Source organism: Polyodon spathula, chromosome 2 (assembly GCF_017654505.1).
Source record: "Polyodon spathula isolate WHYD16114869_AA chromosome 2, ASM1765450v1, whole genome shotgun sequence".
NCBI classification, from domain to species: domain Eukaryota; kingdom Metazoa; phylum Chordata; class Actinopteri; order Acipenseriformes; family Polyodontidae; genus Polyodon; species Polyodon spathula.
This window is the reverse complement of record NC_054535.1, coordinates 49,872,432-49,898,547: the sequence shown is the minus strand read 5'-3', so window position 1 is coordinate 49,898,547 and position 26,116 is coordinate 49,872,432. Positions and strand designations below refer to the sequence as shown.

General features: G+C 37.4%; 1 protein-coding gene across 3 annotated transcripts in view; it reads right to left on the bottom strand.

Annotated features, from left to right (window-relative positions):
* Positions 1 to 25,755, bottom strand: part of LOC121297615 (sorting nexin-25-like) — a 73,693-nt gene extending 47,938 nt beyond the window's left edge. For 2 of the 3 annotated variants that reach the window (XM_041224062.1, XM_041224080.1), the window contains exons 1-2: positions 24,917 to 25,754; positions 21,517 to 21,601 (exon numbers count right to left, since the gene is read on the bottom strand). In XM_041224062.1, the coding sequence (XP_041079996.1) occupies positions 21,517 to 21,601; positions 24,917 to 25,234 (403 nt within the window). In that variant the 5' untranslated portion in view covers positions 25,235 to 25,754. Of the gene's footprint in view, positions 1 to 21,516; positions 21,602 to 24,916 lie in introns of all 3 variants that reach the window. The other variant, XM_041224071.1, reaches the window with a different exon arrangement.
* Between the last annotated feature and the right edge of the window lie 361 nt (positions 25,756 to 26,116).

Sequence of the window (26,116 nt, the reverse complement as noted above, 5' to 3'; positions counted from 1 at the left end):
ATTAAACTGTGCTTTTTCTTTCTGTAGCCAATAATTAGCTACACTTTGGCCTTGACTTGAGTTTAGATGCCTTGGTGCCCTCTACAAATGTATTGCTGCTAATTTAGAGCGCTGCAGTAAGCAACTAAAACAATCTTATTACCTTAGTAGAGGCTTTTGTTCTCATGCCAGATAAAACACTTCCATATTAATTAATTCTGACTCAACTGGAAACCATAGTAATGAAGAGCAAAATTATGAATCGGCTCTCTGGCGGTGGATCAAAATTGGCCTAAAAGATGACCTTCAGTGACTCTCCAATGGTACTTTTTTCTGTCCGAAGAGGAATAAACAGCACTTCAATTAATACATGTAATTCTTTGTTTTACAGACTGGTGTTTTATTTTGGCAGACAGGAATGTGCATGGAATACTAGACTAGCTCAAGGTTTCAGCAGGGGGGTGTAGTGAGGACAAGAGTAATGGGAAAACTAAACTCTCACAAATTAGGTGACTCGTTTCTTTTCAAGTTGGTTACTTAGAATATATATCAAAATGGCTTCCGGACAGGCAAAATAGATTTTTTTTTTTTTTACTTAGCATGTTATTTACAATTGTTATAAATGACTTTATAAAACAAAAGGCACACTGTCTAGAGACATGATACAGTTGAAGGTGCTGTGCAAGCAAGGGCAATGTTTTGGCTAGGCAAATGCACATTTTCAAAATGTCTGTATTAAGATGCAGAAGGTCACTACATGCAATAAAAAGCTGTGGTTGTAGTCCGATTGATTTAGAAGTCGCGCATTCCACTGGACATGTGAGAGTCAAATACTCCATCAGCTGATAGGATTGCAGAAAGAGAACATATTGTACTGTACAAAGCTTGATTAAACCATGTTAATAAAAAAAAAAAAAGACCTGTTGTGTTTAAAAATTGTACAAACTGAAGATGAACCCAGCTTTCTCATGGGATTGCATTAACCCCCACTGTCTTGTTTAACCTAGGCACTATTTACATTACATCTTTACAGGGCTGATGCTTTTTTGGTATTTAATTTGGCACCTTTTGCAGATATCATTTCGTTATATAGCTGGACCCTTGGGTGTTTTTGTACAAGATGTGAAACGTTTATGGACAGATATCCTTTTTAAATATGTTGCTCACAGCCACGCACTACTGTACCAGAGTAAAATTAGAGGATGTGAAAAATAAATGAGTATAGGTCTACCAATATTTAAAATAATGTCTGCTACATACCATAGCCTATTTGCTAAATATATATAAAAACAAACAAACAAACATTAAACATTTTTTTTTTTTAACCTTGTGAAAGCAGCTTCAGGTTTCATCTATGTCCTAATTACAGTAATACACATTCATGTGTTTCCAGCAATGTTGTTACAGGAGAAAACTCTATTGTAGCTGCAGAGCAACTATTTACAATACAGATTGTTAGTTTTTTTTTTTTTACTTTTTGTATATCAAGCAGCAGTTCCTTCAAGTATCAGTGTTGAAGGCTGGGTTCTTATACTCACTCACCACAATTATGCATAGTAAAGGCTGGCACACATCTGAGCAATATTACAAGTCTTGAGTTTGCACTGTGAATCAGTATTTTACTGTACTTTTACTTATTAAGTAAACAGTTGGGGTGACTTTTCCAACAGCTGCAAATGTTTCTCAAAACAGGTCAGCCTCCACGTTTCAACTGTGTCTTCCGGTGCAAAAGAACAGGTGTAATCCAATAGAAGTAAAGCCCTTGGTGTCTTGAGTGAATGTGCCAGCTGATCAGCTAGACAACCAAATTTATTTCTCAACACAGTGTCTTCAGGTTGGTAATGCATTCCCCACATGCTGTTAAGGGCGTTGATAACTGATAACGCTGCATTTGAATGAATGCAGATTTACAGTAACAATTTGTAGTCTATGCACTGTACTAAAAGCCTAGAAGCATGTGACACTAAAGAATGGTGCAGAATAAAAATGCCACACTGTATACTGTCACAGATGATTCTGATATTTCCTTCCTGTGCTACAAGCAACTGGTTTCTTTTGAATAGAAGGCATCTGGTTGCATGAGTACATGGCTCTTCGATGGAACCTACTTTTTCCCTACTGATGATACAGATGAGAGAATAGGTTGGAAATCCTGAGACATGCAAAACAGAGAGTGCTGGCCTACTCCTGTGTTTTGGATGGAAGAGATAGCTCCTAAAATTGCCCATTGTGATCACACTGAAATGCATGAATGAAACAGTTCTCAATCTAGAACCCTCGCTTCTGGTGATAGACTGATTCTGAACAGAGGGGGCTAAGTATGAGTTCCTGGTAATCTCTGGATGCAAGAGATGCCTGACTAGGTTGTCAAAGATAAGGTCAAAACCCTGCCCAGCCTGAAGCCATATGGTTAAGCACTGCTGTATTTCTTTTTTAATATAGTGGCCCAGAAGGGATATCATTCATTTAAATGCTAAAACAGACACTATGAGAAGGATTGCGTGTGTGAGTTGTGAAACTGATTACCCAGTTAGATGGGCTCATCTACAGAAACTGGTATGTAGAAGGTATTCCTGCCAACCTTGTATGGGTGTCTTGCAGGTACCAAATGAAGGCGACTGTGACCCATACCTGTGAAGCGAAAAGATGGTGGCCTAAACCTGTCGTGGTCTTTACAGAGTCACTCGGAGCTGGACAGGAGAGGGGATTTGAATCATGCCAGAATCGAGCTGATCTGCTCGACATGAAGTGGATGTTGTAAACACTTGTTAAAACACACTGTTCAGAGGGCTGCATCTGTTCGAATGGCGCATCCAGTAAAGGCGCTCTGCGTGGAGTGCAGGATGCGCCCTATAGACTGGAGATCGCAGGTTCACAGCCGACTGTGACCAGGGGTTTCTAGGGAGAGCGCCGCCCGGGTAGGGAGGGCTTAGGTCGGCAGGGGAATCCACAGTTCACCGCACAACAGCAACCCCTGTGTGGCTCTGCAGGGCAGAAAATGATGGACTGGCAGGAGCACGTTTTGGAGGAAGCATGTTCCAGCTGCCGTTTCCCAAGTTGGTGGATGGGTTGACGAGGATACAGATAATAATTGGGCATACAAAATTGGGGGAAAAAACAGTGTAAAAAAAAAAAATGTATAAAAAATAAAAAAAAACAGTGTTCGGGTTCATGTTATGATATACTCTGTATTATTTTATAGTAATGTTGTAGAACTATGTATTTTTTTTTTGAGTAAAAAGAGCTCACTGAATTGAGGATGTCCTCACTGTTTACACCTGTGGAATGTACTAGCATTCCTTATCAGGTATCATCTTTTAAATTAAACACAGGGCCTCTATGTGCATTCCAATCTAGTAAAAATGAAATAAACTCTGGGGAAAGAACTTACGTGTTTTGGTAAATTGAAACAGAATATCTGAACTAAAATAAGTAAAAAAAAAAAAAAAAAAAAAAAAAAAAAAAAAAAAAAAAAAAAAAAAACTTATTTAAGGTTTTGTTGTGATAGAAAAAGTGAAGTATTATTACAGAAAAACTGTCAATTCTGAAAATAAGAGAATTCAGTACAAACTATGACCCAATTTAATAACCTTGGCAAATGCATGAAGTTACAAGTCTTTATCAGCAGACTTACTGAAAAAGGTCCCATGCCCCTAGGGTTAGAAAAAACGAAAGATGTGCCTTGATATCCAAACAAAATGTATTGGTCAGCAGCTGTCCCAATTCCAGGTTCTTTTGCTATGTGTAATCTTTCATACTAACCAATGAGAAGTACCTCATGGTACCAGAAAACAATGTCAGATACACATTACCTCATTATGTTATCCATAAAATTAACGAGAGTTTGGTAGCTTCTTGAAATTAAAGATGTGGGCCTCTTCTTATCTGTAGAGATACTGGTATGAGCAGTCTCTTCAATCTAGCAAAAGTATGATCTAATGTAATTATTTAGGAATGTGCTTACAGTCAAAGTTTCTTATTAATTAAAAGTAATTCCAATTACAAAGAGGGGCCTCTCGGATTCTTATCTGTAAGTTGCCAAGGACTGCTGAGAAAAGGGATTTTAGCTAAAGAGGAAAAGTTTGTTGAACACACATTTATAAAGTAAAAAGTTTTTACTGTTAAGGAGGAAATATATTTTAGACCAAGGCCAGACTAATTGACAGAGCAGGTGTTATATATCAGAAAACATCACTCTACATATACTTGTATCTTAATAAGTGATAAGAACTTTATGGTACAGGACAAAAAATTAGAAAGCATGAGCTCATATACAATTCATTTTAAAAGAGTTGCCATGACTTATAAAATATATTATTCATTTAAAGGTAAGATCTGTCAAACAGACCAAATGTTTAGACTGAATTCAATCTTCTGACGCACAAAGCAGAGGAAAAGCTCTATAAAAGTCAAGTCTCATTCAACATGGTAAAAAGCCACTTGGTCCATCCTCTGAAGATCTCTGAAAATCTGGTTGTTGTCATATTCACAAGCCTCAGCCTTCGAAGACAGCTTGTCTTTACGTATATTCTACAAAATACCTCCCTATAGTGGAAGGTAAGCATAATCTTGAATTTTTCTCTCACCTATGTTAAAGCATTGCTATATGGATACAGAGTGTTCTATTAGATGTTCTTGACTTAGCGGTGGTCATTTCTTAGCATTTTGCATGTCTTGCCCAAGGGCAAAACATGTTATAATCATATTGTATTGAAATATTAATGTTGTTAAGTTTGTACATGCACTGGACTGCCCAGATTGCCTATTAGGTGGGATCTGATGTGGTCCGTAACCACTTGATTCATTTTTTTAAGCATTTAATAAACTGAAGGAGCACAAATAATGCTCTCATTAATTAAAACATCAAATTTAATGGGTCTGTGTTATTATTGATTAAAGGGTTGTCTAAGTAATAACACAGTAAACCAGTACATTTATATGCACATAGGGGTTAATATTAGGGGTGGGAATTTTGAATAATTAGGTATTCGAGTATTCTATTACAAAAATGTTCGAATATTCAACCTCTAATAAGAATGACAGGTCTATTAGAAGCAATCAATCTGCTATGCAATACGTAATGTATTGGAATAGGAAAATAAAAAAGTAGAAAAATCTAAATTCACACTACAACTTAAATTTAAAAATAAAAGTATTTAAATTTACATATATTTAAAACTGTAAACTGCATTCTGATCTTGTTTAACAACTGCTATAAAACAGGCTACAAACATAACTTAAACATTAACTAACCTGCACAGAAGATAAAAATAAATAAATAAATAAAATCGTGCTGATTTTAGAAAAGAACAAACTTTTTACAGAAACTTTGTACTGTCCATGTACGCATTCACAAGTTCTTATTTAAAAAGAGCAGCATGTTAATGTGTTCGGGTGAAAGACGACTGCGCAATCTGTTTACTATAAATCCCGCAGCTGAAAAAACTCTCTCTGCTGGTACAGATGTAGCTGGGATACGCAGATAGAAATTTGCTAAATGTGTTAGTTTTCTGTAGCGATTTTCATTCACTCTCCACCATGCAAGTGGGTCTTCATAAGGCGGAATACACGCATCATGTGCGTATTTTTCAAGTTTTGTTTTCAATGAGGTGGTTTCCGTGTAGTATTCCTCACCAAACAATGCAGCCATAGCGATATGCTTGACAGAGCAAGTTTTTTTTAACAGATGGACCAGCTGATTCCACAGATGTGCATTCCACTCCTGCGATGTCTGGCAGATTTGAAAGCAATTCATCCATCTCTCACAACAATTCTAACTGTATCATCAGTAAATTTAAGGTGTTAAGGTGTTTGTGTCGAGGATCCAAAAATGATGCGATGAGTGCTACTTTATGTGCCTTTTCTGTATCTAAAGGTGCCAAGAGCCGCCTTAAAGATTCGGACACAGTGGTTTTAAACTGTGACACTAACAGATTCATCAGGTGCCTATATCAGATGCTTTGATAGCAGGGTGGCAGTAACAGGGTGCACCATTGAGATGGACACCTCTGATTCACCACATAGAGCAGTTGTGGCACATTTCAAGGAGCAATATACTGCCAGCTATTATCTGTTAGATCCAGTGTTTGGGCTTCTGTTAGTTTTGTGTAAGCCCTGTCAGATAACACTTCTACAGTGCCCATCTCTGCTCTTGACGATGCTCAAACATGTTGTGGATTGAATTCCATCGTGTACAACAATATTGCACAAGACGGTGCTCAGGCAGATTTTGTTATTGCTGTTTCAACTTTAAAGCCCGAGTTGCAACGGTGCTGTGGTGAAAATGGGATACAAGTCAGCTCGTAGCACCAACCACATGACTTATGCTAGAAAGTTTAAATCCATCATTAATACCTAGCTGTAGAGTATGTGTAAAGCACAAATTCGATTCCCACTCAAGAAATGCATTGTTTGGTAAAACGATGTTGCTGGTACTGGGTGGCAATTTGGCCGGTGATTGTGAACAGGTGTAGAGGTGATGCAGTGCAGAAGAAATCACAAACAATTGTAATCCGGTAGGAAACTGGGGTTTTAATTATAATCCAGGTCTGGTGACCAAAAAGAAAAACGCTCCTTAATGCGCGGAGCCAAACAAAACGGGTTTACAGTCCCAAACAATCATCGTTATCCGCCCCACAATGCTAAAACACAGTTCCCAGTCCAAGGTGTGTGTATTAGTGCTCATGGTGGGTGATAACAGGCTATTTGGCGACAGTTCGAGAAGTGCAGTTCCGGCTTGTGCTGGCCCAAAAGCGACAGCTCTGGAACGTGTTTAGCCGTCTGGTGATTCAATATACAAGACAATTACTAACACACAAAAACAAATTTGTCAACTTTTGCCAACTTACTGTTAACAGCAGCAGCACACTCTGCATTTAGTTTCTCCAGTCGAGCCATGATTATTTTTCCTGCTGGAACTGTATACCCCGGTTCAACAAATCCCATAAGCTCTTGAAACCCTTCTACTTCAACAAAACTGATAGGTAGCATATCCTTTGCAATCATTTTTTAAATTAATGTTGAATTTAGTACAGCACGAAAAACATCACAGACGACTCGTCGTAGTGAAAGACGTAATGCTTGTTTGATTTTTTCCACTATCCACTTGCAAAGTAGATGAGTGCTTAAGTTTTAGATGATTAAGCATCGCACTTGTTGATTTGCGATAGGCAATATTGATTTTGCAGAGCTTGCACTGTACATTATTCTCGTTTATTTTCTCAAAGTAATTCCATGCTGCACGTTTCTGCAAGTACGCCACCTTGCCTTTTGCCGATTACAGTACTAGCCAATAGCAGAAGAATAAATGAAATGTGCCCGCTTGCCTGTCAATCATCATTGTGTTGGTAATTACTTGTGGATTCATTTTCACCGATTCCTCATTTAAAAAAATATCGCGCAAGTTTTTTTTTTTTTTTTTTTTTTTAAATTAGCAAGTAATCAAATGTTTATTTAAGTATTTGAATAACAATTTTATTTCAGATATTCGAAAACTCAAATATTAGGTCTCACCCCTAGTTAATATCATATATATATATATATATTTCCCTGTTAGCCTCCCTTGGTTCTCTGATTAAGAACCAAAGTAGTTTTCAAAGTGACAATACTGTAATGGCAACATAATACGAAAAAGTAAAGAGGAAAGTGATATAAATAAGCCAGACAAAACAAAAAAAATTTAAAAATAGAAATACAAAGGACGAGTTTTAACAACTGAAAAGAATATGTGTGCGTCCGCATCAGATATTTCTTTAACACTGTAATAATAATAGAAAACAACTATACAGGACACCCTCACTATAATGCCCTTATTTATGACAAACCTTCAGCTATAACGAACAAGGCCCCTGGACCCCAAATAAAAAAAAAAAAAAATAAAAAAAAAAAAGATCATATAAACACACACTCTCAACATCTCGGTCTGTACGCACAGGATGCCACCTCGGCAGTGAAGTCAACTCGTTCGTCTTAATAAGAAGCGCACGCCGTGTAACAATGCTTCTGAAACGAAAATCATTTCACATTGAAACAAAGGTGGAAACTATATTGATTGTCTTTAAAAAGGTGTCACGCAGTCATGAATAGAGGTTGTTCAAAAGCACTCTTTGGCTTGTTCAGCAACCATGCGGCAAAGCAAAATTGATTTAAAAAAAAACAACACGAGGATCTGAATAACTTTTTATGGCAGTTTGATTTGGAATAAAAACTCAGTTTGGGATTCTTGCATGTTGGATTAAGATTTGGTGCACTTGGAACATTTCGTGTCAGATTGATTTAGAATGAATGAATCAGCTTCAATTCAGGATTTGTGCTTTCTGTATTACGTTTTAATTCTTTAACAAATAGGATAAAGCAAAACGCAGAATACTGCATACATGAGACAAACAGGTTCATGTAATTCTACATTTATTCACAATCTCATCTCATTTAATTACTCCAACAGTTTAACGTTCATTTTGATTGTCCTTTCGCTATAACGAACCCCTCAATATAACGAACAAAAGGCTTGGACCCAAACAGGTTTGTTATAGCAAGGGTGTACTGTATTTTATCAGAAGTCATTTCTATCTAAACTATGGTTGCTCACTGTTAACATTTTATGTCCAAAAGCACAGAAAAACATTTGAATTAAATCTCACAAATCCTGACTAATTTAAGTATCGTACCACATTCAGCTTTTTATATAATATTGCCTTATAATCCAAACACAACAAATTGGTAGATTTAAAAAAAAAAAATAATAATTATCGCCTTAATTTTTAAATCAAGCAAATGTGAATACAATAGGCCTACTTCTGATTTGGCTTATCCAACGTGAATGTAGAGGCCTAAAGTATGTGTGCTAGCAACGCACTAATCTATCGTACCAACACAAAAAGAAGCACATTCTCGTACACTCAAGGTTTTAATGCAAACCGGAAACAGGACACTTCAAACTGGGTTTTAATTTGATGCATCAATTCACCAATAGGTAATCTAAGCTCGGTAAAATTTAAGGACAGATGACCAATAAATCGATGCATCAATTAATTGTTGCACCCCTAGTGTTGAGGTGTAAGCCCTTAAAGATTACTCTACTGTTTGTTGTTAAAACCACAGTGTGTACCCTTTAAGAATTTCCTGGTGCTCCAGGTTTTTGAAAGTGCTGTGCTGAGACTACATGGCACAAAAACAAGGAGAATGAAAAAAATGTAACAATTTGCATTCTCTTTATCATACTGGATAATGTACACATTTTTTTATTTTTTATTTACAACAAGCAACTACGTTTGGCTTCTGTGTTCTAATTTTGAAAAAAACAGCTTACATAAAGAGTTACTGTTATTCATACTGCAGTGTATCATTTGGAACCATTTTTAAACTTAAACATTCCAAAACATACAGTACTTTTTTTCTTATTTTAATTAAATACACAGGGTGATTTTATATGCATAGCTTCTGTTTTAATAAAGTCATAATTTTTGGAAAAGTGAACTGGGAAGTTGTGGCGGAGTGTCCCGTCCCTTTATGGTTATTAAGTGTTTTATGTTATATGTTGTGTGTTAATGTTTATGTATAAAATACACAGGCTATAAATATGGGTTATGGGCACGAGTGTTATAAAGTGTAATTTTGTATTTAGACACAAGGAATGCACAACTCACGCCACGTGCATATTTAAGTGGGTATTGATATGTGAGCACGGGAGTACACAGATTAGTTCAGGTGCTGGGATTCAAGTGAATAATGAATCGGTAATTGAATCCCAGCACAATTGTATATATAGATGCACGAAGCATCATGTGTGTTCAGCGAGTGGAGAACAGGTGTGGAGAGGAGAAAGAAAAAGCATTAAGTACGTCATAATTTCACTCACCGTGTTTGTCTGTTCGTCCGCCATTTCTTAGTGTGTTTCGTTTACTGTTTTGTCGTTTTGTTAATCTGTTTTGTTTGACATCAAATGCCGTCGGCTGTTTTGTTTAAATCTCTTTTAGTTTGTTTATTAAACGCTAAAGCACAGCTCAGCTTCACCAAACATCCACGTCTCTGTCTGCCCTGTGTTATTCTTCCGAGTCTGACGTCACCACTACAGCTGTCTGTGACAGAAGCACACACTGTACGAGTATTGAGAAGACAAACAGGTTATTACTGTACAGTCTACTTGTGTGTCAGTGGACACAATGACACCTCTGTGCTGTATATCCAAAGTGTCCGGTTTACTGCATAATACACAGATCTGGAATCCATGTGGGAGTCAAGTATGTTACAGTACATGACGGAGGGAGACTTGTCTCCAAGAACACTACAATTGTACAGTATGTACTCTAGCCATTTTATGACATGAGATTTGACCATTTCCACAGATGGCAATTTTTAGTAAGATTTGGATATTTCCCTTTTAAATTCACATCGCATCTGGTTTAACTTCTTAATCTTAGGAATCCGTTTGCTGTGGAAAAACACAGACTTTCAATTTCAGTCAGAGAATTTTTGGTTTTACACTTGGGACGGGGCAACAAACATGCAAGTTGTTTGACAACCAAATCAATGCACTTATTTATAATCAACGCAGGCAGTGCTTTAAATTTACGTAAGCATACTTATTTAATAAAACTGCTTCTGGTGTATACAGATCAAGGTGGAACGAGGTGCACTGTCACATTCACGTTGTTAAGTGGCTTGCAGTTTACTTCGGTCATCCAGACATGCTGTTACTGAACAAGCTGTTAAAAGATGCTGAAAACAATCAGGTCAATAAGAACATAAGAAAGTTTACAAACGAGAGGAGGCCATTCGGCCCATCTTGCTTGTTTGGTTGTTAGTAGCTTCTTGATCCCAGAATCTCATCAAGCAGCTTCTTGAAGGATCCCAGGGTGTCAGCTTCAACAACATTACTGGGGAGTTGATTCCAGACCCTCACAATTCTCTGTGTAAAAAAGTGCCTCCTATTTTCTGTTCTGAATGCCCCTTTGTCTAATCTCCGTTTGTGACCCCTGGTCCTTGTTTCTTTTTTCAGGCTGAAAAAGTCCCTTGGGTCGACACTGTCAATACCTTTTAGAATTTTGAATGCTTGAATTAGGTCGCCACGTAGTCTTCTTTGTTCAAGACTAAACAGATTCAATTATTTTAGCCTGTCCGCATATGCCATGCCTTTTAAGCCCAGAATAATTCTGGTCGCTCTTCTTTACACTCTTTCTAGAGCAGCAATATCTTTTTTATAGTGAGGTGACCAGAACTGAACACAATATTCAAGATGAGGTCTTACTAGTGCATTGTACAGTCTTAACATTACTTCCCTTGATTTAAATTCGACACTTTTCACAATGTATCCGAGCATCTTGTTAGCCTTTTTTATAAATGAAGACATTTCTGAGTCAACAAAAACTCCTAGGTCTTTTTCATAGATTCCTTCTGCAATTTCAGTATCTCCCATATGATATTTATAATGTACATTTTTATTTCCTGCGTGCAGTACCTTACACTTTTCTCTATTAAATGTCATTTGCCATGTGTCTGCCCAGTTCTGAATCTTGTCTAGATCACTTTGAATGACCTTTGCAGCTACAACAGTGTTTGCCACTCCTCCTATTTTTGTGTCGTCTGCAAATTTAACAAGTTTGCTTACTATACCAGAATCTAAATCATTAATGTAGATTAGGAATAGCAGGGGACCTAATACTGATCCCTGTGGTACACCACTGGTTACCACACTCCACAACAACTCTGAGGTTTTTCCTCTAATCAGTACTTTCTGTTTTCTACATGTTAACCACTCCCTAATCCATGTACATGTGTTCCCTTGAATCCCAACTGCGTTCAGTTTGAGAATTAATCTTTTGTGCAGGACTTTGTCAAAAGCTTTCTGAAAATCTAAATAAACCATGTCATATGCTTTGCAATTATCCATTATCGATGTTGCATCCTCAAAAAAATCAAGCAAGTTAGTTAGACACGATCTCCCTTTCCTAAAACCATGTTGACTGTCTCCCAGGACACTGTTATCATATAGGTCATTTTCCATTTTGGATCTTATTATAGTTTCCATACGTTTGCATATAATAGAAGTCAGGCTTACTGGTCTGTAGTTACCTGGTTCAGTTTTGTTTCCCTTTTTGTGGATCGGTATTACGTTTGCAATTTTCCAGTACCTTATTCCACCCGTGTCAAGAGACTGCTGCATGATCTTGGTTAGCGGTTTGTAAATTACTTCTTTCATTTCTTTGAGTACTACTGGGAGGCTCTCATCCAGCCCAGGGGATTTGTTTATTTTAAGAGCTCCTAGTCCCTTTAACACCTCTGCCTCAGTTATGCTAAAGTTATTTAAAACTGGATAGGAACTGGATGACACGTGGGACAAATAAGTTTGGCAATAGCCGTCCATATGACAAAGGCTAATATGAATACTATTTTTTGTTTTTTTTATTATTACTACACAGAAATGTTTGTAATGCTTAAAGTAAAATGGAAAGTTTGTTTATATTATTGATTGATGGCACTGCAACTTCCTTAGAATTTAAAAGTGTACCAATAAATACTTCCTCTGTTCAGTGTTATTCAATAGTACTGTTTGAGTATCTAAGTGACAGAGGGGACTCAGTTTTAGCCTTTTATTTTTATTGCGGAATAACACACTTTTATCTGAAAACGTTGTTGTTTTTATTGTGGAAAAGTAGGATCCCAGATTACACTGTGTAACAATTTTTTTATTTTTTTTTGTTCCTGGGTAGTAAGTGTTATTTCCTAATTGCTTATGCCTCAAAAGTATAGAAAATGGCTATTATTCCCCACAAACATTGCTTTTGTGACCAGGACAGTGATATATTTACATTTACAGTATAATCGTAAATCTCAAAAAACTACTCACTTTTAAATCTTTTGTAGTAATTTTTGTATTACTTTAGTATAAATACATGTTAATTTGGATTCATATGTTGTTTTTTTCTGACTATGTGAACGAAAAGACACACATTTGCCCGTTTTCCCATTGGAAATAGTGATATTTTGAAATATCACTGTCCTGGTCACAAAAGCAAAGTTTGTGGGGAATAATAGCCATGTTCTATACTTTTGAGGAATTAGCAATTAGGAAATAACACTTACTACCCAGGAACAAAAATTGTGTTACACAGTTTATTATTATTATTATTATTATTATTATTATTATTATGAGAAGATTAAGAAGAAGAAGAAGAAGAAGAAGAAGAAGAAGAAAAAAATTAGGTCCCATAATATAAAGCAACAGCCACTACACATCTGAAGAATCATTTGCATCCAGTATAATTTCTTAGCTAACATCGCATCTGTCTTCAGTATGAAGCAGACTCATCGCTAGGCATGTTGACAGTTTCTCAAATCACATTTTAATGAAATGGCTACCAATTGTTTCCTTTAAAAAAAGCCAACAAGGCACACATGCATCCTGTCACAGAAGGTGTGGCTGGTCACAAACCCAAAAGAACAAGACCAAGAAGGTAATACATGGAAGATTTGTATACAAGAGGGGGGGGGGGGGGGGGGGGGGGGGGGGAGGGCAGAAGCTGTTTAACAACTGCTGAGCATTTTCATTAGCGGAGTTGATATTTAAGCTATAGCTAATCTGTCAGATATATTGACCAAAGGAATGTTAATAGTGATGCTTAAAGTGTTGTTTGTCTCTTGATTCATATTTACAGGATGTTTTTTAAAGGTATAATGGTTCATTGTGTATCAATTAATTGTGATACTTTCTTTACACCATGCATTGTATCTTAATAGAGGTACTGTAATTATGATTTGCATTGTGATACAAGACCAAAAGCACAACATAGCTCATTGTAGTTCACCAAATGGTTCTTGAACAAAGAATGCAGTAAGTGGGTTTCATATTTGCTATGGATACATACTCTCCCTATCTCTTTTTACAAAATGGCCCATCATTAACGACCATGTGATCTTGTTATGCACCAGGACCATCACATGTAGCCCGTTAGATATCCTACTGTGACACTGTTGTATTGTAACACCCCAAATGCTTTTATGGTGTTAACATTTAAAATGTTACACCTTTCCTACCATATTAGTTACAATCTAGAGCTATCCACAAACAAGGGGCACTGCTTCCTACAGAATTGTCTATACAGCAATAAACCAAAATGTATTTGTGTGTGTGTATATATATAATTATTTTATTTTTGTACTCAGAGGAATGAATACCCATCACAGTAATAAATAAATAAATAAATAAATAAATAAATAAATAAATAAAAACCAAAAAGACAGAACTGTATTATAGCTCTATGAAAACTGCCCTAGAATTCTTGGTTTACAATTATTACTCATGTGCTTATTAATACACAAACTATTGCACAACTGCAAACAAAATGTACAGCACTTTCAGTTTTCTGCACACAGGAAATCATATGACCAGCTGAAAAATGTCTGGCCTCAGGAGGAACAGGTTGTTCAGATTTTTACAATCCTTGTAAGTAATCTTACTCCAGTACTACTTCAATCAAGAACTCCTAACAATATATCTTTGTCCGCTCACAACGGCTGCCAGTCTGCATATGAGCAGTCAAGGACTGCAGTTATTATAATGTCATACAAGCTTTAATAACCCAATAAGAACATCTAACCATCTATCTGAGACTTGTGGATAATCTCCAAGTTAGATAGTAGGGTCACAACACAACCATAAGTACAGGAATACAGCAATCAACTTAGACATACATAAACCAACTACACCCGGTATTCATTTAATTGTCTGTTTTTATTTTTTTTTATTTTGTACAATTTATATAGCTTCAATACATTAGGACACATTCCACTAAACTTTACTATACTGACAATACTACAAGTATACAAGGCCTACAAAACATTAGGGCACCTCAGAGCTTGTGTTCTTAATTTGATTTACTGTAGGTGTAGGCCTATAATGTTTAATGTAGGCCTATATTCAAGGCTCGAAGTTAACGTATATTTGGTAGCATTTTGCTACCTAAAACTCTTAATTTGCTACTAGGTTGTTGTTTGTTTGTTTTTTGTTTTTTTTAATGCAGTAGCATTTTTCTGATACCAGTTTATATGCCCGAACCCGTGTGAACACATACATAATTTGTAAATTACTGGTATTCGTTTTTTTTAAACACGTACATTATCCTTCATAACCCGGGAAACCATTGCTAATAGAGCTTTCCGATTTGTAGATGACTGCGGTCTGTTCTGCCCCATGTAAATACGAGCAAGGCTCACAATGCAAATCGGATTGGACAGTGGAGTGCAAATACTGTCACAAGCACAACGTGGATACAATTTCAAGGTATGAAGTTTAATTTATGGACCATAAATTAAACATTGTGATTTTTTTAAGATAACAGGCAATTACCTAAGTGGAAATTAAGTTTATTCAGGGTCTATAAAATGGTAATTTAATCTGTCAAGGAGAATATGGGCTCCGGTTTTGTTACATTGTTAACCCTGGTTTCACCCACGCTAAAAATGAACACGTAACAGGTAGATAATTATTACTTTATCAAAATTCAGACTACGAAAAAAAAAAAACAGGATGCAAACAGCTATAACATTACCATGATCCAAGTAAATGCTTCCTTGTTTTATCAGTATGAATAAGACAAAATACAATCCTGAGGTACATTAATTTATCTATCTGTTTTCACTACCTTGCGTACCTCTCCTGTAAACTATAATTTACACACATAGCTAACTAATGTCACTATTTAAAAAAATAAACCCAGCATTTTTTTTTTTTTTTAAATCTTGGTTAATATCCCTTATTCTGTTATTATGGCTTAGTTAATCTCTTCAAAAACTGTACAGCATTTAAATTGCTGTGAAAAGACAGGGTGGGAGCATACATATTTATGAGCACACCAGTTAGTGTAACATGTTGCATACAACCTTTAAATGTAGCGGTACCGTGCTGGAATTAGCTTTCATTTTCAAAACAGCTCGGTTGTGTTTGTAACCTTATAATTTATAAGGTTACACGGTGCAGGATTCAACAATAACGGGGCTGTGACAGGATAGCGACAGGAAAGAGACTCAGAGACACAAAATGTACAGTTTAAGCGCTAATGCACACCTTAATAAACAAAAATAACAGAAATCAAAAGGCAACAGGACCAAAACAAAAAGTACATAAATATACACAACAAAAACTGCTGTCAGGCTGGGCATTCACCTTCACTGAATAGAAACACAAACAGCAACACACAGAACAAAAACTCACCAAACTCCCCTCTCTCCTAATGAAGCCCTGGGCTCTCCTTTCATAGAATGTGGCTGCCCCCAGTTAGTACCAATTATTCTATTAAAGAGCAGCCACATTCTCACATGTTTTTGGCAGGGACAGGAATTAACCCCATCCCTGCCAACCACCACCAAAACACCACAATACTTGCTCTGCCACACGTTAACCCTTTTTTTTTTTTTTTTTGCTTTATAGGTGTGCATGATTTGTTAGTTACCAAATTTCCAGTAAACAGACAGATAAGAGGATAATTTTGCACCAGTGAAACATAACCTGGTTAACTGTACTGATGGCATATGAAATACTTAGATGACAGATGAGGTTGCATTCTTGCAGAACTTAAGCATAAAACAAAACATTTCGACACGGAATTGGATTAGTTCCATTACTTAGCTCAGCAAAAGGTGCTTTCGATAAATACTTTCTGATTTAAATATAGGCCTACTATGTGACAGTTTGGGATATTCAGTTTATTTAAAACAGGGTAGTTATAAATTACATATATATAGTTGAATAAACTGCTACCGAATAAGACCATTTTGCTACCTGCTTTCCAGGCAGGCAGCAAATTCTCACAACTGCTTTAAAAGGCTAACTTCTAGCCCTGCTATACTGTATAATACAATAAAACACATATTACTGTGGGTGTCCAGGACAAATGCAATGTGACATACGTGTTCTAAAAAAGGCCTGTTCATACTTCTGTTGCACAGCTGGGTAGCCACGCTGTAGAATAAGGTGACAAAAGCTGTTCATAGACCAACTGCATTAAATATGTAGTGTGTCGCAGATACAGCACCTGCAGCTGGAGTTCAAATAATTCAACTTTTCCCACCACTAACCTGCGGCTGCACAATGCAAACATAGTATGTACATGCATTTTAAATATTTTGCTATGCTGAATCATTCCTGATTGACTATGAAACGCCTACATCGCTACATTATGGATACCCTGCAGTACCTCTGAGTCCCGGCTCAAAGAAAAGCTACACTACCGCTAATAAAGCTTAGAAATACTCAATGAATGAAAAAGTACATGGCATAAAAAAAAAAACTACAAGTACTGTACAGTACAGTTCCTCAATCTCAGTGGTTCACTTGACAGCGACTGGTTGCTTCAATGTCCGACAGACAGTACGCATGTGTTGGTTGAAATCAGGACAGCGACAGATCAGCTGGCAATAAGCAGATAACGCCCAAAGACCTTATTTAGCATACAGTACGATAGCCTGCTACAGTCCTTAACACTCAGCAGTCCATTTATTCAGCACTTGTCAGACGCGTCAGGTCCAATTTATTTTCACACGCTCTGTTTATTTTGCATGCGCTCTTTAAAATACTTTTTCCCCCCCACAGAGTAAAACAGGTTCAAAAGGCATTGAATCCTAAAAGGACACTCAGTACTGCATCTCCAGCCAAGCCCCACCCCTTGTTTGCTGTATTTTTCACATACCTCTCTTTAGACGTGCATGCTGATAAATACTCTCCTGGTCACTCGTTTTATCACCAAACTCCTCAATAATGCGACCCAAGTCATTATTTTATTAGTATAAGCTGGATGCAGAAGCAGTTTTCTTTTGTTTGTGTCTGTGTTTAATTACTGTGATGCATGGGGCTATGAGATACGCCCTTTTGTTCGGCTTCATTCGGCTCCTATCGGTTTCACTCGGCCATTGAAAGGTTTTCTCAGCTTTTTTTTACTGGAAAGGGAAAATTGTAATGTCAGACCTGGTCCAACATAGGACCGCAAAGGGTTAAAGGACAGAGTATTTTTGCTGCTCATTACTAAGATTAAAAAGCACACATACACACACAAACATACATACACATTTCTATTCTGTTTTTCAAGGTCATTTTCTAGAGGTTGGGAGGAAAGACAGGAACTTATATTTATATTGCGCTTTTCACATGTGGTTAAATGTCACTAGTACAAATATCATCTGGCATTTCTTTGTTTGTGGCTTGCTAGGAAAATACTGACTTTGCAAATCTATTACCCAATAAAACTTTAATGAATTAAGGTTCTAATCAAAGCAAGACACAAAGGCAGTTGGTGTGCAACAGCAGAGCTTACACGGTGGGAGGTACAGTGAGATAAAGTTATTTTTAAGACATACAGTCAGCAAAGAACACCAACTCGTACTGACTTGTCCCTGAAATTTGGATATTGCCACATTCTGGGTATAAGTTGGTATTAAGGCACAGAGCTATTTATTTTTACCTGCTGTCATCATTCAAAGGTGTTGTTTATTACAAAGCACAATTTTGACAGCTGCAATAAGTTGATTTTAGAACTGACCTAGTGTTTATAGTTTTAACAAATTTATCAAACGTATTCTTTTTTTTTTTTTTTTTTTTTTTAAATAGTCCCAGCAGTACTTTGTTTGAAAACATTTAAAAAAGTGATATAAAAACAGAAAAAGGTTGTCTCAATAAAGATCGTTTTAAATGATGCAATTGAAAAACAAACCCGGCAGCGCTGTGAAAGGGCAGGGCAAGGCACCGGCATCATAGCGCATTCATAAATATTGTTGTCTCAATAAAGATCGTTTTAAATGATGCAATTGAAAAACAAACCCGGCAGCGCTGTGAAAGGGCAGGGCAAGAAATATTTGGGGCCTGGCCTTGAAAGGGTTAAAAGAAGCGCACCGGCATCATAGCGCATTCATAAATATTGCACATACAAAAAGCGGGAGATTGCCTCAGGCAGTATTTTTGTGATACAGGCACCAATAGTGCCTAACCTCAAAAAGACAGTCGCAAAAAAAAAAAAAAAATAATAATAATAATAATAATAATAATAATAATAAACGTTAATGGTGCCAACATAGCAACCGATTTGCCAGTTTTTTCCTGTATGCAGTCACAATCATTTTTATCCATCTTTATTTTGACTTGGCCAATGTCAAAAATATGGCTTTAGATATCAAGGAGAAAGATGTCACAGCGCAGTGCTGTTTGAATGAGTGCCTGGATATATAACACTTGTTTCTTCACAGTTAATGGGACATGGACCATCACCAATACAGCACAGTTTGAACGGATTTTCTCAGATACCAGTCAGAAAAACTATAGGATTTGTGCTCTCCACCTACTGCACAAAGTTTTACCCAATACCCATTTCTTGCACATTCCATAAGTGTGCCTAATATATTATATATATTAGGTATATAAGGGCATACAGTCTTTATTCTGTAACCATGCAAATACAGCATTATGTCATGACCTCTAATGATATGTGGCGGCGTGTGACAGGGTTTATTTTGTATAGTTTGGGCGGAATTAATGTATATTGGTATGTGAGCACGGGGATGTGGGTTTGTGTGTGTGGAATACTGGTGACAGGGAGAAAATTAAATTCCTCCCTGTAAAAACATTGAGCTGTGAATCGATTAAATGATTAAATGATTAATTAAAGCTCCAGCCACAGATGTATAAATAGGGTGATCACGGGTGAGAAAGGGGTTGTGTGTTCAGGGGCAGAACAAGAGTTGGGAGGTAGAGAGAAAACAAAATAATTTACAATTGCTATTCATGCTGGATTTATACCAGTGAGATACTTGTTTGGTTTGGTTTTGTTTCTGTTTTGTTTGTCTATTTGTTTTGGCCAAAGTGCAGTTTTGTTTGTGCAAGTGTTTTGTTTTGTTTAAAACTTATATTTAATAAAGAAATTAGCGCATCTGTGTCTCGCACCTCAATACTTGCCTTTGTTAAGGGTTATTTCTTCCGGGTCTGACTTCACCACAAAAGCCTTCGTGTGACACGTCGACAGCATGTGTTTTTTGTTTTGTTCTGCACGATACCTACATCCAACCTGACCTAAAATAATAGAATCCAGTTTGTCTTTATCATGCAAAGACCACAGATCACAGTGAACGTTGCTGTTTATCGGTCTCCTTGAAGTCTCTCCATCAGGTTTTCCACTTTCAAGGGCTTTTTTGGTGGGGGGGGGGGGGGGGGGGGGGGGGGGGGGGTGGGGGGGATAAAATCCTTTCCTGTCATAGGGTTTTGTAGTGTTCATCTCCCACGTTCAGTTTTTCTTTTAGGTTGAGAATGTAAGCTGTGCAAGTCTTGTTAATTATAACCTGACTGGCTCTGACTCAAAGACAAAGTGATATGATGTGTTCTGTAAGCTGCTTTATTCTGCTAGTGATCACTGAAGCTCCTGTACCATGCAAGCATCTTTCCTGTTTATAACACTTTTTTCATGCTGCAAGAGGATGCAGTAACATTTAGAGGCTTTCAAATCTGTGCAGGTAACACAGTATTCACCACAATGACTTTCTTCATTATTAACAATGATTTGCAATTATGTGATCAAAAAGTGAAAAATACTGCATACTGTAGGAAACTATTTTCATCTGGCAGTGTGTGTGGCTAACAAAGTGTTGCTTATACCGTATGACATCTACTGTACAGTGCCAAGATCTCTAGGTTTAAAGCCAAGAATTTAATCACATTAAACTACTGTAACACAGCCTACAGTTACATACTAGAGGGGATTAGAGCTGCCTCTATGGATTGTTTCTCTGTATAAAATTAATATTTAATCAAATCAGTAAACTGATATTTAAAAAAAAACACAGTAAGTGGATTATAATAAGCAGACAGTGTTTCATACTGCAGTGCTGTAAAAACATCCTACTAATAGCCCTAAATATTTAGTGACAGCCATAAATAGTAAGTCTGCAATGACAGATTACTCTGGTTGTGCATAAACATAGCACACATGACACATATTCATATGTCAGTAAAATTAACAAAAGTTTGTAATAAAAATAAACAGCGTAATAGCACATACTTCACACCAAGAGTTGCCACACACACAACCCTGTGGCCAGACCAACACAGTATTGCTGCTTCTGTTTGAAGGATGGGGACTAGCGCCTCTGTTACTGAGAAATACAGTAACAGTAACAACCTGGCCATTTAAATAAATGCAGTGGAACAATGATTCCACATGGTGGTCTTGAGGGTTTTTTTTGTATTGTATTAAATTACAGCTTCGTTTTCTATACGTTCAGACAAAATGGTTGAAGGCGTCTTTAGCAACAGCGAATGACTAGATATGAGCAAGTTCCATACAGAAAGAGTAATATACAGGAATCTATTTAAATCTAATCAGTGACATCAAAATACAGACACCATAAAACTTTTAAACCTGAAATAAATCGCAGACAAATTCATTTGTATTGTATTATAGTAGGCGGTGTTAAAAAGGGGACAGGAAATCATCCCTGTGGGGAAGACTCCTGTAGAATAAAAAGGTTATTACAATAAACCTCTGTGTGCAATAATACTGTACCTACCTTCTTTAAGAGCTTTATCCACATTGTGTGAGATCACTACTCTTCTTAATTGCTGAGACTCCAGTGCTGGCCCAGAAAGATGTCTCTGAAATTCAAAATGAAGACTGTCACACAAAAAACAACTAAAAACTTCCAGGAAACAGAAAATGCCAAGGCAACAACAAATGAATGAATACTTACTGTATACATTTACAAAGTCAAGTAAACAAAAATTAGACACAAACACTTTGGGTCAGCGACACTAAAAATACGTGAACACAAGACTCTTCATTAGTTAATGCCAATAATAACTGCCATTTTGTCGCAGGAGAGGGGGTATAAATCTACTGCTGTAAAAAAAACTTTATTACAGTATATTAAACTGAACAAAAATAAAAACGCAACATGTAAAGTGTTGTTCCCATGTTTCATGAGCTGAAATATAAGATCCCAGAAATTTTCCACACATACAAAAAGCTTATTTCTCTCAAATTTTGTGCACAAATTTGTTTACATCCCTGTTAGTAAGCATTTCTCCTTTGTCAAGATAATCCATCCACCTGACAGGTGTGGTATATCAAAAAGCTGATTAAACAGCATGATCATTACACAGGTGCACCTTGTGCTGGGGACAATAAAAGGCCACTCTAAAACGTGCAGTTTTGTCACGCAACACAATGGCACAGATGTCTCAAGTTTTGAGGGAGCGTGCAATTGTCATGCTGACTCTAGGAATGTCCACCAGAGCTGTTGCCAGAGAACTGAATGTTCATTTCTCTACCATAAGCTGCCTCCAATGTAGTTTTAGAGAATTTGGCAGTACGTCCAACCGGCCTCACAACCGCAGACCACGTGTAACCACGCCAGCCCAGGACCTCCACATCCGGCTTCTTCACCTGCTGGATCGTCCGAGACCAGCCACTCGGACAGCTGATGAAACTGTTTGTTTGCACAAGCGAATAATTTCTGCACAAACTGTCTCAGGGAAGCTCATCTGTGTGCCTGTCGTCCTCACCAGGGTCTTGACCTGACTGCAGTTCGGCGTTGTAACCGACTTCAGTGGGAAAATGCTCACCTTCGATGGCCACTGACACGCTGGAGAAGTGTGCTCTTCATGGTTATGGTATGGGCAGGCATAAGCTACGGACAACGAACACAATTGCATTTTATCGATGGCAATTTGAATGCACAGAGATACCGTGATGAGATACTGAGGCCCATTGTCATGCCATTCATCCGCCGCCATCACCTCATGTTTCAGCATGATAATGCACAGCCCCATGTCGCAAGGATCTGTACACAATTCCTGGAAGCTGAAAATGTCCCAGTTATTCCATGGCCTGCATACTCACCAGACATGTCGCCCACTGAGCATGTTTGGGATGCTCTGGATCGATGTGTACGACAGCGTGTTCCAGTTCCCGCCAATATCCAGCAACTTCGCACAGCCATTGAAGAGGAGTGGGACAACATTCCACAGGCCACAATCAACAGCCTGATCAACTCTATGTGAAGGAGATGTGTCGCGCTGCATGAGGCAAATGGTGGTCACACCAGATACTGACTGGTTTTCTGATCCACGCCCCTACTTTTTTTTTTTTTTTTTTTTAAGGTATCTGTGACCAACAGATGCATATCTGTACTCCTAGACATGTGAATTCCATAGATTAGGGTCTAATTAATTTATTTCAATTGACTGATTTCCTTATATGAACTGTAACTCAGTAAAACCTTTGAAATTGTTGCATGTTGTGTTTATATTTTTGTTCAGTGTACAAACCAGCAACATCTTATTATAATCACTGTCCCCTGAGGAAAGTAAAAGTTCAATTTCACATGAAGGATGGAAAGCAACCATCAGAGAACAGAAAATTTGACATTACAACTTTTTCATTAAAAAGTGCCTGTATCACAATGGCCTGCAGGACACCTCATCACCAATGTTCATGCATAGTTTGGATAGCTCAAGGTGTAGCCCTCAATATCTCTGCCAATCTGATGCAGTTGCACAGGGGTAAACTATTCAAACGAACAGAGGATATCCATACAAATGGGCACAACTGTTCTACAACCTCCCTGCCATGAAACATGTTTGAGAACAAAGAACATACAGTACCAGTTAATCTCGGATACCACTGTATGTCCCGATAACAAATAGTCTCAGCTTGACATCATGACAAAGTGTGTAGTGCCTCATAGTAATATAAAAAGAAAAGACACCGAAGTCAATTGCTTGAGAAGAATTCAACTAAACAGGCTCAGGCTTTTCTTCCAATGCTTCCAAAGCATTGTGGACATCTCTTCAATTCTCCAATTAGGAAAATATGTACGTGACACACAGAAGGCTACAGTAAGTACTGTAGTGCACATTTGATATTTTACTAGATAACCTGTTTCACACTGTCAGAAGTTTACTGCATACCAACTTGTCCCATCCCAACACGGGCTACATCCAAAAACAATGATGCATCAACCTTGAACATTTTGAAACTGTCTACCTGCTTAGCAAACTGGAAGGTCCAGCAGTACAGCAATAACTGGATTTGCCAGATAAAAAATGAACCCATCTGCAATCTACCATATCTGTCGGCCATGGGGGTGACTGTGTCTTAATTCTGCTATAGCCTTTCACTTCTGAATATCAGGGTTTAAATCTAACTTGGCTAAGACTACAAAACGAGTTAATGAGCTTGTTTTGGTTTTATTGTAGTTCCCTTTAAAACCACCACACAATTAGGCACAATAAATTGGCTATGTGGGCACTGGTAGCCTCTAAGAGAGAGATCAGTGGCAAAACCCTTGTAGGGAGCTCCTTCAAATCACTGCTCCCAGTGAAACTGCCAATCGGCCACTTCTATAAAAACAAAACACATCACAAAAACGTTGACTAATGTCAGAATAGTGTGTAGGCCTATTCAATAAAGTAACTGAAATGCTTTTAAAATCAGATCAACAACTTGGCAGGAATATAATGTGCAATTCTTAACTCTAGATCAATAATAGACTTGTTGGCATTGCTACTGTCTGGCAAAGAATATAACCTGTGGCAGCACAGTGATTAGCATATTAAATGCATAGTAATATAATCAATAACATCCCGTTTACATTACCGACCCCACTGGTCATAACGTATTTCTTGTTTAGGCCTGGTGTAGGTACTGTTCATTACAGGAACCTAACATAACCATGTATTAAATATTAAATGCATCTACAGCAATAAATAAATCCATGCAAACCACAGGAAGCTAGTTTTAACTTAATTGCACTAGTGTCACAATCCAGAAACGCACTTGTTAACATTAACAGGGGTAGTCGGGTCGACAATCTTTTTTTTTTTTTTTTTTTTTTTTTAAATATATATTTACATGTAATTTAAACAAGACACATGTAGGTTTACATATAGTGATAACAGTTAACTTACCGTTATTTTAATGAATAGCAGTTCCAAAGTCTGTGTCTTATTTTTCCTCAGGGTGTCAAATCTGGTTATTTTTGTTGGACTTTGTTTTACTAGGAGGGCAAATGTTCCAAATAAGACGCAGAGCAGGGCGAAAGAGAAGTAAACAAACAGCTTGACCAGGACCGATGTTATGGACATTTCCCGATCGCCACACTGAAAAAGTAAAGCTGCGGCGAGACCGAACAAACAAGCGGGCAGGAGAAATCGGGGTAAAGAAACGGGGATGCGGCTTTGTATGGAGGAATCCGGGCTGCTGCTGCTGCTGCCATCAGGATGCATGCTGCTGGAAATAACATTTCCTCAACAACAACAAGAAGACGGACCTCACTCTTCCTGATTTTAACCGACACTCGCTCATACCAAGGAATGCAATTTACTAAAAGAAAACAAAATATAGGTTGAGATTAGACTGCGATCCAGAAACAAATAATTCTGACAATCCGTGTGCGTGTTCGGTGTGTTTCATTTTAAAACGACAAGTCTCTATTTGTTGTCATAATACATGAGTTTCCATTTAATGAATCGTAAGCAGTAAGCTGTTGCTTGTGCATAGATTCTGGCGCTAGTGAGACGCAGGTGGTAGGTACAATAGAATCGTGTAGTTTCCTAGGAATTTCTGTGTTGTTATGTAACGGTTATCAGTTTCGTTTCCGCTTCGCTAGAGACGTATTGAGGCAACAATTGTGGCTTTAAAAACAAAAATCATAACAACATTGAACCTAACTCTCAACCCGTTTTTAACCCAATTAATTTACACCTGTGTTTGGGCAAAGTAATGATCTTCAGTTTCAATCCCCCGAGTTTCCTGTGTTATACAGTATTAGTCCATCCGATTCACCAATCCGAGAGGAAACAAATCTCCTTCTGCAGGTAAACTGTGTTGGGCCATCCGTATCATACCGGTACGGTACAGTGGGTTATAACTTTAAAAGTTGTAAACGAAAAATTATTCAATTTATATACATTTGTCAAAAGACAAAAATATGCTTTATGGCACAACAAATCTCCCATAAAAATAAAGCTTTTTGTTCATCCAGGGAGATAAGAGATTGGTTTTGGTTGAACCAGCAATCTTTAGAACATGTCTAAGTCACAGAAGCCGCATACCATCATCAAAGTCTTCATCCATAATTTCAGAGTGAATTTCAGTTACATTTTTGG